This window comes from Rhagoletis zephyria, unplaced genomic scaffold (genome assembly GCF_001687245.7).
Source record: "Rhagoletis zephyria isolate East Lansing unplaced genomic scaffold, Rhagoletis_zephyria_1.1 Rzeph_scaffold_11861, whole genome shotgun sequence".
Classification (NCBI taxonomy): domain Eukaryota; kingdom Metazoa; phylum Arthropoda; class Insecta; order Diptera; family Tephritidae; genus Rhagoletis; species Rhagoletis zephyria.
The window spans coordinates 2,401-18,343 of record NW_016168936.1 but is presented as its reverse complement, the minus strand read 5'-3'; the positions used below and the strand labels follow the sequence as shown (position 1 = coordinate 18,343).

At 33.7% G+C, this 15,943-nt stretch overlaps 1 protein-coding gene and 1 long non-coding RNA gene across 4 annotated transcripts in view; both read left to right on the top strand.

Annotated features, from left to right (window-relative positions):
• Positions 1–909: 909 nt before the first annotated feature.
• LOC108377290 (uncharacterized) lies at positions 910–5,595 on the top strand. Its single transcript, XR_001849315.1, has 3 exons — positions 910–1,195; positions 2,030–2,495; positions 5,305–5,595. It is a non-coding gene; the product is annotated as an uncharacterized LOC108377290 (long non-coding RNA).
• Positions 5,596–8,382: 2,787 nt separating this feature from the next.
• LOC108377289 (uncharacterized) overlaps positions 8,383–15,943 on the top strand; it is a 9,896-nt gene continuing 2,335 nt past the window's right edge. The window contains exons 1-3 of one of the 3 annotated variants that reach the window (XM_017633551.1): positions 9,179–9,246; positions 9,327–9,991; positions 10,963–11,395. In XM_017633551.1, the coding sequence (XP_017489040.1) occupies positions 9,459–9,991; positions 10,963–11,395 (966 nt within the window). In that variant the 5' untranslated portion in view covers positions 9,179–9,246; positions 9,327–9,458. Of the gene's footprint in view, positions 9,992–10,962; positions 11,396–15,943 lie in introns of all 3 variants that reach the window. The other 2 variants (XM_017633552.1, XM_017633550.1) reach the window with 2 other exon arrangements.

Genomic DNA, 15,943 nt, shown 5'->3' with positions numbered 1-15,943 from the left:
TATTATTATTATTATTATTATTATTATTATTATTATTATTATTATAAAAGAATCCTCACACCAGCATTAAATCGAAATCATTCCGAATTTATAAGGGAGCTCACTTCAAAACACAAAGCAAAGCCTTTCCTTCCTTTTCAACAGCTTCTATAAGACGATACGCCACGAGGTTTAGAATATCGGTCATAGGCCGGTGTTTTGTTTTCATGATTTAATTTTTGTATAATAACATCGAAAGCATTAAGCCCAAGAAATAAAGCATTCGATTTATAGGACATCTATTTGCCAATTTGAGCTTAAAGCTTTTACACACTTTCTGTTTATGGGTTCACATCGAAAGCACTTTTATAAGCATTTTCGCTATGTTAGCATTACATTAGTAAGCTCTAATTTCATAACTAAGCTTATTTCGGATATTTGCATACACGTATGTATATGAGTAAATATATTTAATTTTGTTCTACAGAGAATGAATGTCAACAAGAGTAACCTATTTAATGTTGAAAATACTTTAAACTAATATCTCCAATGCATCAAAAACGCCAACAACCTGGAGCATATACATATAAGTACGTTACTTTTAAAACTTTCTTACTTACTTACATTGAGTAAGTAAGCTTTAGACTAAATGAGAAGCTGAAAACTCCCATCTGTAAGCACTTAAGCACAATATACCGGTTATTGAACAACACGTGACGCTTTTGGTACTTATAAGTATTTATGAGCATTGAAAAATTCTTGCTATCAATTAATTGATAATACCTATTTGTCTAATTTCCTCTGTACTCGTACTCGTTTAGTTATCATCATTTTCGTACCCACCACTAACTGAGGTGAGTTAAAACAATCAAAGCTCACTCCAAAGCCGTTGCTTTTATTTTACGGGTGCTACGAGTAAATATTCTCTCAATGCTTTATCTTTGCCCGGTTTCGCTAGTAGACAGACGGACGATTGTCACTAGGTGTCGGATATGTAAAAATCGGTTTTATAAATTCAGTAGACGGCAATCAAAATGAAAATAACAGAAAGCTAGTGCGGAGTAGATGGAAATTAACAAAAGTGATCGTGAACTAAAAGCTGTGCAACAATGAAATTATTAAATCAATGGAAGAAAGATCGCCCCTTAGGGCACTGATAAATCATGTTAAAAATGTAGATGTACATATGTATATATGTATGTATGTGTATATGTATGTATGTATAAAAGTTGGTCATAAATGGTCATAGTTGTATGTTTAGACAGTTTATTGGCGATATCAGCTTTGAAGCCTGAAGTGGTTGCGACAGCTATTACGCTCGCACTCTCAACTTGCCAAATAAGTTACGAGTTCGAAATAACATTGATAGGCTATTGGTGTGAATATCGCAGTTGTGTTCGTGCTAGGCGCAGCTACAAGTGATCATGCAAACTTACAGTATAATAAAAATTAAAATAGAATTAAAGATGGCCGCCGAAATTTCAGTGAAGTTGTGAAAATGTGTAAAGAGAGCTAAGTAACTGCTACTACATATTTTCATACATTCATCCATACCTGTGAACAAGCAAACAAAACAAATTCATATAATGTGATGTTAGCAAAGAAAAAGAAAACTCGCTCTTCGACAAACATGATAAAGGCGATTTTCTCTGAGACAAGCAATCAGCCACAGTAACTAGCAAGTACTCAGCAGCTTAATCACACGTGGTTTTATGTGTGTTAGTGGAGCATACATACATACATACATACATATACTAATACAAGTACATATGTATGTATTATGCATTGTAGACCCAAACAAGTGTTGAGCAAGACATTCAAATCGATTTTATTNCAAGCATTTACTCTGAGACAAGCAATCAGCCACAGTAACTAGCAAGTACTCAGCAGCTTAATCACACGTGGNTTTTCTCTGAGACAAGCAATCAGCCACAGTAACTAGCAAGTACTCAGCAGCTTAATCACACGTGGTTTTATGTGTGTTAGTGGAGCATACATACATACATACATATACTAATACAAGTACATATGTATGTATTATGCATTGTAGACCATTCTGATAAACAAGTGTTGAGCAAGACATTCAAATCGATTTTATTGGCACTAATTGTCGATTTCCAAAGGCAGAGTTTGAAACTCTTCTTAATTAAGCCGCCAAACAAATAACGAATCACTGAACAAAGAATAAAATGAAAAAAGATATCGCACACCAATGTGTTTTGATCAATGCTCACCAACTCACCACAAGTTGTCAGCAATCAAATTACTTTTGTGCTTTAGTCAACTTAGAGTAAAATAAAACTTGAAATTTTCCACTCACCACAAGTAAAACCGGCGTAAGAAGCATTTAGCTCGACGATGGCAGAATCCGGCATAAATATGGATTTCGATCTTGAATATTTTCCCATCGAAGACTTAGATTTACTATCAACTGAAGTTCAAGTTGCTGGGAGGACGGATAATGTAGAATTCTATGAGCTGAAGTCCGCGACCCGTTCAGTGAGATTCGATGACATGTAAGAAAAGTTTGTTAATTTTTTGTTATTCTCAATTTTCAGAATAACAACTACCTTGTTTATACGATGCTTAATACGGTTCCTTTAAACTCGTGTCAGCATAGAGGACGTAAAATGCTATAGTTTATAAATACCGAAAGAAGTGTGCCCAATGAACACAATCAGCTGCTTTTTTATACCCGAGCGCACTTGTGCACAAGGGTATTATAACTTAGTGCACATAACGGTTATTTGTAATAGGCAAAACGAATCGAGTTAGATATAGACAAATGTATACATAAATGATCAGAATGAAAAGAGAAATCGATTAAGCGGTAACTGTCTGTCCGTCCGTCCGTCTGTGTACACCATAAGTGGAGTAAAAATTGAGATATATGTATTTACGAAACTTTGTACTTGTACTTCTTTCGAGCGTAGGATGGATGGTATTGAAAATGGGTGAAATCGAACATTAACCACGCCTACCTCCCATATAACGGTAGTTTTTAGAAATACGAAAACTGCGATATTTTAGTAACAAATGAAGCTTATTCACTCAAAATTGATATTTACAATGATTTTTAGGCGAGAAAAATAGTAGTATTATAAATTTTTGGAAAATGGACTTAGCCACGCCCACTTATGATTACATGTGTATATCTTGGTAACCGCTTCACCAATTTCTCCCAAACTTGGCACAGTTGTTGGCCTTGGTACAACATAGCAAATGGCTGAAAATTAAAAAAAAAAATCGGGTAATAACCACGCCCACATCCCATGCAGCGGTAATTCAGAGAAATGCGAAATCTTCGATAAATCCGTAAATACTGAAGCTAATTTATTCAAAAACAATGTGATCAATATGATCTCATATATGTATCTCGGTAACCGTTCGACCAATATGCAACAAACTCGGTATGATTATTGTGCTTGCCACCTTAGAGCAAATCCTTTGAAACCAAAATTACGACCACTTTTCCTTTAACAGCAAATTTCAGATATGCTTGAAACTTCGACAATTCGAAATTTAAGGACGCTAATTTACTCAAAATTGATACTAACCACAATACCTTGAAAAGAAGTAAATTATTTGGAATTTCGGAAAATGGGCGTGATACCGCCCCCATATGACTGCATAAGTTTATCTCATTATGTCTAACTGAACGTTCTATCGAAGATGTTTGAAATAGGGTAAATCCACCCCTGCTTACCATGTAGCGTTGGTTTTCGGACAGGTAAAAAAAAAAACTATATTTGATACTTGCACCGGGTATTTAATGTTCGGCTCCGCTGCATTTATTAGAAAAAATCGGATCGAAAAAAAAGAAAAAGCAGCATATAACTATGTACGTCTGTATCAAAATTAAACGATTTAAGCTAACGCAAATTAATGCATCGTATAAACAAAGTAAATGTTTAACAATAAGTATAACCTCATTCTGGTGCAATCGAGTAACTAAAGAACACTTAACTCCGTTAAATTTTCCTTTTAGCCACATAAACAACCCTGTTGGTATTACTAAGCATGCGATTAGCTTATGTGATTAATAAGTTAAAAACAATTGACATAAATAGTTTTACAATCAATGTGAGTAATACAACAATTTATTTAATATACATATACATACATAAATCACATACTTTTAAGGGTTTGTCCCTAATTAAAAATTCCCTAAAGTATTTACCCCAGAGCTCACTAACAATAGTGTAATCATTTCCCATTGCTACACTTCGCCTCCGGTTGCTTATTTATTTAACCGACCTGGCTCAACTCGTCGACTTTGTGTCGCTGTTTTGTGCGTATTTCGTTATCTTACGTAGTGTTCTTTTGATACTCGTTTGCTGTAACACATAAATACGTGCTATGTATATATAAATGCACATTATTTAAAAGAGAGTACTAACAGGGTTTACGTATGTAGCTATATTTATAAATATAATTCATTTACATACACTCGAAATGAAGGGATTTTAAAAGACATCCAAAATATATAGGGTTGCCAGATTCTGAAACGGAGAAAGGAGTACATTTCTATTTTCGATTAAAAAAAAGCAGTAAAACATAAGAGAAGTAGTAAAATTTTTTTATGGATTTTGCGAGAAAAGTGTTTTATTGTTAACTTTAATTTTATGTTTTAAAATTGAATCCTTATTTGCATTTGCCAGCTTTGGTAGATAAGTACATCTCTTTTTCAGGTGAATTTCTTCGTAGACTTTGTGTAAAAAAAAAAAACAAGAAAAAAAACTGTATAGAGTTGGTCAAATGAATGGCCTCCTAGTCACCAGTTCCAAGCCTATTCGATTGCTGAGTATGAAGCCTTATGCTGGACAAAAAAGCGAGTATAAAGGACTCAAATGGGAGAAATTAGCCTATGGCTACAGAAGATATGTAATAAAGTAACCGACGAAGATTTGCGTGCCGCTTGCGCTTTTCTCCCGAAAGTGTTTAACGTCTGGCAACCCTAGAAATATATGCAAGTGTAGGTAATCGTTGCTCAAAACTGACTGAATGGTAAGACTTAGATAATTATACACATTTTTTTACGGAGATCCACATTATACAGTAAACAACGGTCATTTCTAATTCCCTCATTCATCAAAAACCAACAAAAGTAAACTTTATCTATTCCATGAGTGTTGGTATTTTTTTAAGAAATGTATTTTATTGTACACATGCACATACTTGTGTACGCACTTTCATACATATGTACGTACACGAATATACATATCTACATATGTAAGTTTTTTTTAATTTATAATAGTTTTTTGTTAAAATGAAATAAAAAAGCCGCGTGAGAGGTATTAGCAAAAACCATTTTTTTATGTTAAGGAGCTCAAGTGCTGAAATCGTACACGCAGAATGCCTATCATTGCATCCGCCTCGTGGCGCGTTGCATAGTTCTGCTATAACCACAAAAAGCCTTTGGCTGCCTCAGGCTCGGTAGTCCATTTTCACGAACAGCGACGATGTTCTCGGCCGATACGTTTTCATTAACGGGCAATCATTTATTTGATTATAAGGTTTTATCATTTTGGACGTGCTACTCCTTAATTAATTGACAGATATCACTACGAGTTTTGTACGCATCATAAAAGAAGGACTGACTGATATTTATGCATAATAACCAGGGAACGGATTTTTAGGGCCTAAAAACCTATAAAAAAAGGCAAAATAAATTAACGAAATAGGCAGGAAAAGGCACTAGAAATAGCAAAACAAGGCAAAAGAAGGCACTAAAAAAATACAAAAGCTTGAAAATAGCACTGGTTTATAGGAAAAATGTTCAAAGAACGCCACCACATATCCAATTCCTATATAGAATTGCTCGCTGATTCCGAAAATCAAGTTAATATTTTATTCTATGGATATGTTTTCGAGATATTTTCAGGTGTACATGACGTATGAGTAACATTCTTTCCTTCTAATTTTTCGTACAAACAATCTTTGCGCATTTTCATATGACCACTTAGTACTTTTTTATTTATCCATCGATTTTCTTCATTGTCAACTTGATTTTTTTGTAACAACAGACAGGCTTTAACATAGCCTTGAATGTACTACTAAACGTGTGCTCGACGTGAGTTGATACAAGTGGAATAAGGGCGTTTTCCTCGCTATAATCACTTTATTAAAGGTACAATAGGCAAAAAAAGGCAAATATCTTAAAAAAGGCAACATCAAATGTGTATATATGGAATCAGGGAAAGCTAAATCGTGGCCATTCTTAATCGAATATACTCTATCTCTTTAGCAGGAAAAAAGGCAATTTCCATAAAATCCCTTCCCTGATAACAACCTAAAAATAGTTTCTTGGATGAAGACGTTCTTCCGGGAAGGGATGTGTTTAGTTGCTTAGATCGAGAGTTCTGTAAAACCGTTTGAAATGGGACTTTTGTCTTTATCAAACGATTACACAGGCCTGCAATGGTTTCCGCCTTAAAAACTAGCTACCAATTTGTAAAGGTTTAAGATGCAAAGAAATAATAATTGTAAAAATTTTAATTTTTACATAAAAATTAAATTTTTAATATTTCTTAGTGTTATCGCGTATNATTCTGTAAAACCGTTTGAAATGGGACTTTTGTCTTTATCAAACGATTACATAGGCCTGCAATGGTTTCCGCCTTAAAAACTAGCTACCAATTTGTAAAGGTTGAAGATGCAAAAAAATAATAATTGTAAAAATTTTCATTTTTACATAAAAATTAAATTTTTAATATTTCTTAGTGTTATCGCGTATTAATAGCGTTAACATACTAATTTAACATACTTATATACGTATGGTGACCATTCATACCGATTTTGACGGGACAGTACCGATTTTGAGAAAATTTTCCCGCTGAATATTTTTTAAAAGTCGGGACGTATATGTATTTTTTCGTACAAACGTTATCACAAAGAACATCCTATTTTCTATGACCTTTGGTTATGTTTTATTCTGTTAAACTGGTATTCTCGCTGTATGCACTCCAGTCATTATTATTATTTTTTATTTGTTATTAAGGTTTTTGTTATTACTTTTTAAGTTTTTTTTTTAATGAAACGATTCTAACTTGAATACAGTGGTGAAAATATAGCTAAATAGGGAAGAGGCCTTTCAGTATTCTTTGGCTATTCCCCTTTCGATTAAATATTTAATGTGTATTATTCTTTTTATGCAAGTATAGTTCGTTNTCTTTGGTTATGTTTTATTCTGTTAAACTGGTATTCTCGCTATATGCACTTCAGTCATTATTATTATTTTTTTATTTGTTATTAAGGTTTTTGTAATTATTAGTTTTTTGTCTGTTTTTAATGAAACGATTCTAACTTGAATACAGTGGCGAAAATAAAGCTAAATAGGGAAGAGGCCTTTCAGTATTCTTTGGCTATTCCCCTTCCGATTAAATATTTAATGTGTATTATTCTTTTTATGCAAGTATAGTTCGTTATATAACAAAAACCATGTAAATTAAACTTTGTACAAAAATTCACAAAATTTGACAAAGTTTCATCAAAATGTTGAGTTTTTAATTCGATTTTTTAGCATAATTCTAAGTGTGCAGTTTTGTATCGCATTCAATTCAAAGTGTAAATTTTATGTAGCTTGGACCTTCCGTTGATTTTTGGTAAGCAGACTTTGTATGGAAGAAAATGCGCGAACAAAAAATTACCGAAAATCAACGGCAAGTCCAAGCTACTTCGAACTTGCAGTTTGTCATCCTAAAATTTAATGGGCAACAAAACTGCATGCTAAAAAATTCTGAAAATCTGATTGAAAATTTTAAAAGTTTGATCAACATTTGTTAAAATTCGTAAAATTCGTATTGTAAATATTCTACAAAGTTAGAAATTTTGATTTACATCGTGTTTTGTATAGTAAGCTATATTTCATAAAAAAATATAAAAAAAATTTTTAATCAAAGAAAAGTAGCCAAAACCTTATTTACTCTATTTCCATTCTTGCTACCATGTATATTGTGTGTACTTACATATATATACATTTTTGCGATCATTTTCAAACTTTTTTTGATTCTAAAAATAAATTGTAAGTTCGGATTCGATGTTTTAGAAATGTCCCGATATTTTGCCAAAAAAATCTGGTCTGAGTATATATACGTGTTCCAAAATTTGTTAAACCAAAAATTTCAAATTTTTATACTGCATGCTGAATTTCACCTGAACAGATAGAAATATCACTGTAGAAAAGCTTTTAAATTTTTTCCAATCATGCGCATATATTACTACATCTGTGTTGTATTTTCCTCTGCGGATATAGGGTTTTCAAAAATTTTTTAAATTATTTTTAAGGATAAATACAATGCTACCCAATACCAATTCATATTCGATTAACTTTTGTATACATATATATGTACATATTACAAAAGGGGTAAGCAATTTATGCTTGAACCCGAGAAAAAGGATGAAATTGAAATTATAGTTATTTAAGAAATTTTAAATTAAAAGAGTGCACATATTTGTATCCAGGCCACTGAGAAACAAGAATATATTTATTTTTAATCACCCTGTTTTACGGTCCGCAAAGCTCTTTTTAAATAGAATATCTGTTCGAAAGTATTCAAAGTGTTCTCTTCGAAAGTTGCCGCATCGAAAACATACTGGCAATTCTTCACAATACAAGATCAAGGTCTGTTTGTTTTTTCTGGGCTATCTTTTGTATTATTCAGCCGAAAGAAAATTTTACCTCTAAGAATTTAAAAATACTATTCAAGTAATAAAATTGCGTATGCGAATGTGAAAATGTACATCCATAAAAATTAAATGGTTAATATGAAACCAATGAAAGGCATATGTATAATAAAAAATTTGAGAATGAGGTGAAAGTGCATTAAGTATATTTTCTATAAAAATATTAGTGCAAATGAGACAGGAGTAAATTACGCGAACGTTGTGTATAAACACGGCATCGAAACAAAATTAGTGTGCTGCTGCTTTGTAAAAAATTACATGCACATACATACATATGTTTATATGTATTTGAAACTTTCCTGAGATATACAAACATAGCTATGTATATATTTTCATGCACTCAAGCAAATATTTGTTTCTCTTACGAACTATATTCTCAATTAATGTTGTAAGTAATAAATTTGCTTCTGAATATTACTAAGCGTGTACAATCACGATCATTCTACGCACGTGTCTAAAGAAATTTTTGTTAAAGAAAACAAAATTTGACTAAAATGTTCTCATATTGGGGAAATAGAACCAAAACCCAAGAAAATGAAGACGCCAATATGAATCATAGCCAAAGCTACAAACATAATTTAGGTAAAAATAATAATTATATTACTACGAAATCCCTTATTAAGGAAGCAAATTGTGAACCACAGTCAACTTCTGCCCCACAGGCAGCAGTGCAATTCGACGAAACGGAAAAGTCAGCATGGCTCACAACTTTAATTGACAATGTTCAACCCCACTCACAGATAGTTCACGGCGACAGCAACAATAGCCAAAATAGTTCTTCTTGTGGCAACACTATGTCACCTAAAACTTTATATGAGTCATCCCGAAATAATTCGACAGAGTTTCAGGACTTTTTACAGCGGATACAAACTCTGAAAATGTCTACCACAAATGTTACTACTGATTTGAAAATAGGAGATCAGTTACAACCTAAGCATGCCCTTGGTTCAAAAGCAACTGAACAAATACAACAAAGAGAGTATATAAGCAAAGTTGATCCCTTGCTGGAAATCGAAGTTGGTATTGAACCTGCCGCCTTAATGGATTGCGATGAAGGCAGCAATGAAATAGCACAAATTGGTTCGCGAATAGAACAATCCTTGCAGCAAGGGCAACAATCTTTTTCTCCAAACTCTTACTCATCACAGAATGTTAGTTCTAATAACAACACAGCTGAATCTGATTGTAACATTAGAGTAACTGTAGGCATCGACAAAGACTTAGAAATGATATTGGAAATGGATCCGAGCATAGTAGACTTGGGTGATATTGCAGTCACGGAGCCGGTTGAGCCAAGGGTTGTTGGCTTACCGCCGTCAACAGGCGGGTGCGTAAAAAGAATACTCAGAATCTTACTGATAAAAATTTACTAGAATTGCATACGCATTTGTATTAATAAATATTTACTTTTTATATAGATAATTCAAACTTTTTATGCTCCTATGATTGTACGTAGTAAGAAAAGGAGAAGCTTAATAGATACATACATACATATATGTACACTAGGGTGTCCCGTCAAAAATTTTTTTGAGCTACACTATCGCAAGAGGTATCGAAATTTGCGTAATTTTACACATGTTAAGAAAAAGGTAAAAAAAAGTCAGAAATGTGTGTCATTTTGAGGGCTCTAGCACACCATGAAGTTTTCCACGTATTTAATATGAGAAAAAACACTTCTTCGTAAATCCGTAAAAGAGATAAAATCCTTAAAAGTCAATATTTTTCAATTTGCAGACTACAAAGTATAATACCTAATTGTTTACTTAAGGATTTTTTAACACTAACTATTTTTTATAGGTCCCCGAAATCCCCAAAATAATTAAATGGGGGAACCATAAAACAAGCATTAATATTAAAAAAAGGTTAAATAAATAACTGGATATTATTCTTTGAAGTCTCCTAAAGAGAAAAAGAGTTTGCAAATTTAAAAATATTGACTTTTAAGGATTTTATCTCTATTTCTACGAAGAAGTGTTTTTTCTCATATAAAATACGTGGAAAACTTCATGGTGTGGTAGAGCCCTCAAAATGACACACATTTCTGACTTTTTTTACCTTTTTCTTAACATGTGTAAAATTACGCAAATTTCGATACCTCTTGCGATAATGTAGATCAAAAAAAATTTTTGACGGGACACCCTAATGTACACATGCTATTACTTACACTTGCATTTAATATTTACGTTGTGCTATTTCATACTAAACTCGTAACATTTACATATGCACATACCTGTCGGCAAGCCTGACAGACTCATCAAAGTCTTTATAAACTTTATAAAATTTTGTTTGATTTTTCAGTCCTACATTCAAGACAACTGTTCCAAAATCTCGGACACAACTCAAGCAGCAGTTGCAACGTGAACAGCAACAGCAAGAGTTGGAGCGACGCGAAGCAGAGAAAAGAGCCGCTGCAGCAGCTGAGGCTGCTGCTCTACAACAGCAAGTTGAGTCTTATATAACACAACAGATTCCTAGCCCACACCAAAGCCAGCCGTTACATTCAACAACATCAAACACCCAACATATGATGGGTCATAGTAATAATACGGGCATTGGTTATAGGCCAGCATCCAACAGTTTCGGAACGAATTTCAACGATGTGCAAATGAATCAACAAAACTATATAACCCACCCACCATCAGTTACATCATCCGGTACTAGTTCTAGTCCAGTTATGTTAAAAGGACCATTGCAAAGTATTGGCGTAGATGTGCCAAAACAGGTTTTACAGGTAAATGCAATCATATCTTCTAAATATTTTGCTAATGATTAAGAACTGGTCAGCTTCGTCAGCACTTTTTTGAATTTTTCAAGGGACACAGGAATGGGCAAGCTCCGAAGAATCAGTTTACACTTGCCGTTTGATAAACATTTTGCACACAAAAAAAAAATAATCATCGTTTTTAAAGCCGGGTTACATATTATGGAAAATATCATCCAATATTCATTCTTTTTATATTTATAAGTAGGGCTCGGAATCTCATGCACTAAAAAATCGAAAATATGCGCATATAATATGCGCGCAAAATTCAAAAATATGCGCTAGAAACCAGTAAAATATTCTATTAAAAATATTTCCCAATATTTTATTGCCGGTACAAAAATAAATAACACATGTGTCTTAACAAGAAAATAACGAAAACAATTCACTTCAAAATACAAAACATATTTAATGAATTTCAGTACGTCATACAGAGAGGGTCAGCTTCACTCTAAAACATTCTGCAGGAATAGCTTGTAGAGTGTCTTCAGCCTCATCCTTGCAAAGGCTGGACACTCGCACAGGAAGTGTTCGACTGTCTCTTTTGAGCCAGAGTCATCGTAACTACTACGCCAACGGGCCAGTGTCCTGTACACACTGCAGTGCACTTCTTTGCTCATTCATAAGAGAGCTTTGGACTAAGTGAGTTGTAGGCCACCTAGAACTGCCGGGTAATCCTGTATGATCCGGTAAGGTTCCACCCCTGCTTAGTCTTCGAGTGATAAATTTCGGTAATTGCTGCTTTTATTTCCCTGAGCGAAGCACCCATGTCCACCGCGTGGGACACATTCAGTGCTGAGCCGCACCTTGCAAGCTCGTCCGCTGCCACGTTTCCGTAAATGTCCCTATGTGCCAGGAACCATATGAGGGTAATTTCGTATTGATCAGAGATATAGGCCAGCTCTAGTTGAGATTTAACAGAGCTAGAAGAGAGTACCTAAATGACCGCTTGGCTATCCGAGAAGATATTCAGATGAATATTTAAGAAAGAATTATATGTATGGCGTATACCTACCCTTAATTTAAGAGGCTACAATTCAAATTGATTCATCGGTTTATTGGAATACATGCGTATCGCAATGTCAGACGAAAGAGGTTTAAGAAGATTTTAGTTTGAGAATACTTTTGAAAAGGAATTTCAAAAATGAGAGATCAAATTAAAGATGTGTGGATGTGTGATAAAGTTTTATTTTTTTTTTTTTTTAATTAAGAACTATTTTCATCGGTATGGGGTGATTTGAAATTTGATGAAGTTCTAAACATGCACTGTGCGAGACTGTTCTTCACTGGCACGCGGATCTCTTTTAACTCTGGCTAGCATTTAGAATATTTTTTAAGTTTTTGAAATTCAATTTTGGGCGTTCTAACGCTATGTGGGTTCACTAGTATATCTTTGACAAGCGAATTGTGGACTTCTGACAGCAGCCGATGTTATATAACCATCGCCGCACATTTCATTTAACACTCCAGATCTTTTGGCTTTGTGAACCGGAGAAGTCAAAACTGACCATTCGCCTTTAATATCGGTCAAGCGATTTTAGATATTCTGTCAAATTTGTAAATTACTAACAAAATTGTTACAGTTGTAACCGACAATGCGGCAAACATATAAAAATCTGTTTTAGAACACCTTCGTCCAGCAGTCGTTATGCTAGAAAGGCTATGTAAATTGAAGCTCCCTCTGGCGGCAACTATTTCTTCTTTAGAAAATGCACCAAGCAATCAGAGTGGGAGGCAATGAATGACTGCATCCAATTTTTTAAACCAGACCCTATTTTAACCGAAGATTTGCCAGGGCAAACATATTCAACGATGTCGCGTATCACCCCACTTTTCCGAGGACTGCAAATCGAAATAAAAAACAAACCCTATAACAGATATCGGGAAGCAGTTAAAACTAATTCTTTTGGAAATTATTTCTAGACGACTTGGTTTTCTGGAAACTACAAAAGCCATAGCAAAAGCTGGCAATGCCCCAGGATCATTTCGATCTACTACATCAACAGCTAGCGCAATTTTGTTAATCTATCTGTATCTTGAAATGCCATTTTTCGATCGTGAGCAGGATCTATTACAGTTTTGGAAAATGCATCGTTTTAAGTTTCCAGAACTATATTCACTAGCTTCCAAATATCTGAATATTCTGTGCCCTCGGAGCGTATATTTAGTAAAACTAATATGATAACCAATTTGAAGCGAAAGAGATTTAAGCGAGAATTCAAACTTAAATACTTTATTTTGATTTTTGATATTAAGTATCAAATTTACACTAATTGAGATAAATTTTGGGTATGTTTATGCAAGGAAAAATTACTTAAAATATTGTTTTTGTGCTTAATTACTAAATATTTATTACATTAGAACACGTCTTTTTATGTCCGCAGAAACCCGGACTGCCTACTCGCGACATCGAGAACTGTCGAGATATTTGAACAATCGAGACAATCGACTAAAACATCTCAGACTACATTTACATCTACTTAGTTAGTACGTTTTTAGAGCAATTTCAAATTCTATAACTAACATTTCCTGGACAACACATTGTCTTAAAGCATTTATAAACGTCTCCAATGGACGTTACCGATGATTTTGTAACCGGAAAATTTTATTGCCAAAAAATTGTACTACTTCTCGTTGCGACAATTCTAGGTTAATTGGTAATGCTTTCAATATATTCAGTAATTTGGCTTTGAAGTTTGGTAGAACTTCTGGTATTGCATATTTCATGGGACATTATTTTGTTGCCATAAGACAGCAACAAGATTGACCGGTTAGAAGAATCCACAGAATGCGACAAGGGTACAGATACTTTTTACCGGTTACAAAACTTTTGTTACCAGCCTAAAATTTCAACAAGTCCGCACATGCATATACAAACTATAAATAAAGTGCATTCAGCATATTAAATTATGTGCAGAAATAAGATTATTATTAACGTTTTGAGCAAATTTTACTGCAGAAATAAACGGCAGTTGTGTTTTCACCATAAATATACATTTTGCTTGAATCGTATGTATATAAAAAATAGCAACGCTTATTCTTTTCTCTTACAACTTTGGCATCTACATTCTTATGTACATAGTACATAAACATTAGTGTGTGCCGAAAATCTGTTTTTTTTTTAGAATTTTGATTGGTAATAGCAAAACTATGGTTAATTATGCTCTTAAAACAATCTGTGTGAAAGATGATTGGTCAATATCTTAGGCTCGCCCGAGTCCAAGTTCAATGTGCTCAAAAAATAAAAATCAATTAGTATCGCCCAGTTGTCCAGTTGTCGAAATTCGACATCGTTTTTCATACACTTTTGAATTTTACCTGTCACCAATACTAACTCCTTTATGCGAATTACTATTTTGAAGTCCACTAGCATAGTTTATAGCGAATTTACAGGAAAACTGAAAATCGAATTATGAACGTTAATTAATGCTAATTCTACCAAGTTCCCTCCAAATGTCTTCAGTAGCTTTTGGAATTAGACCGAAAAAGGTACCTCGATTTTAATTTATAAAAAATATGCATATGTAATTGTATGTATAGATGAGATGATCATCACTGACTAATATGTCAAACATATACCAATTCAGACTGTAAATAAGTTTTTCGATTNTATGAACGTTAATTAATGCTAATTCTACCAAGTTCCCTCCAAATTTCTTCAGTAGCTTTTGGAATTAGACCGAAAAAGGTACCTCAATTTTAATTTATAAAAAATATGCATATGTAATTGTATGTATAGATGAGATGATCGTCACTGACTAATATGTCAAACATATACCAATTCAGACTGTAAATAAGTTTTTCGATTTTATTTGTCTGAGAGTCTCTTGGAGGTTGAAAACTAAATTGTCCACATCTACATAAACTCTTTCTTTTTTTCATCTGAATCGTTAACGGTTGAGAAAGTATTTTGAAGGTTTACAACAAAATATAATATTTCCTGCTCTAACGGGGGTTTCACACGGGTTTTCGTCAAGACTGGGCCAAAGCCCAATATTTTCTCATCAGTTTGCTAATATATGTTCCAAAAGTGAAACAAATCTGATCATAAATATGATTTTTTAGGACAGCTCTCAATCCCNCTGAATCGAATACAACAAAAGATAATATTTCCTGCTCTAACGGGGGTTTCACACGGGTTTTCGTCAAGACTGGGCCAAAGCCCAATATTTTCTCATCACGCGACTGGGCTAAAAAGTTTCACCAGTTTGCTAATATGTGTTCCAAAATTGAAACAAATCTGATCATAAATATGATTTTTTAGGACAGCTCTCAATCCCTGCGCCATCTATCGCAAGACAAACACACTGATCCTTTTAAAAACTTTGGCACAAAACAACCATCATTCAATGTGATTTTAAAATCTGGGAGAAAATGGTTCGCAATTGAATGATTCTCGCGATTTATATGTGTATAAATGTAGGTGTACAAAATTCCATCACCATGTTTCATTGAAATCGAGCGAATGGTGCCTTCAAAAAAGGGTTTGCAAAATTTTGTTGTGGCGTATTTTTATAT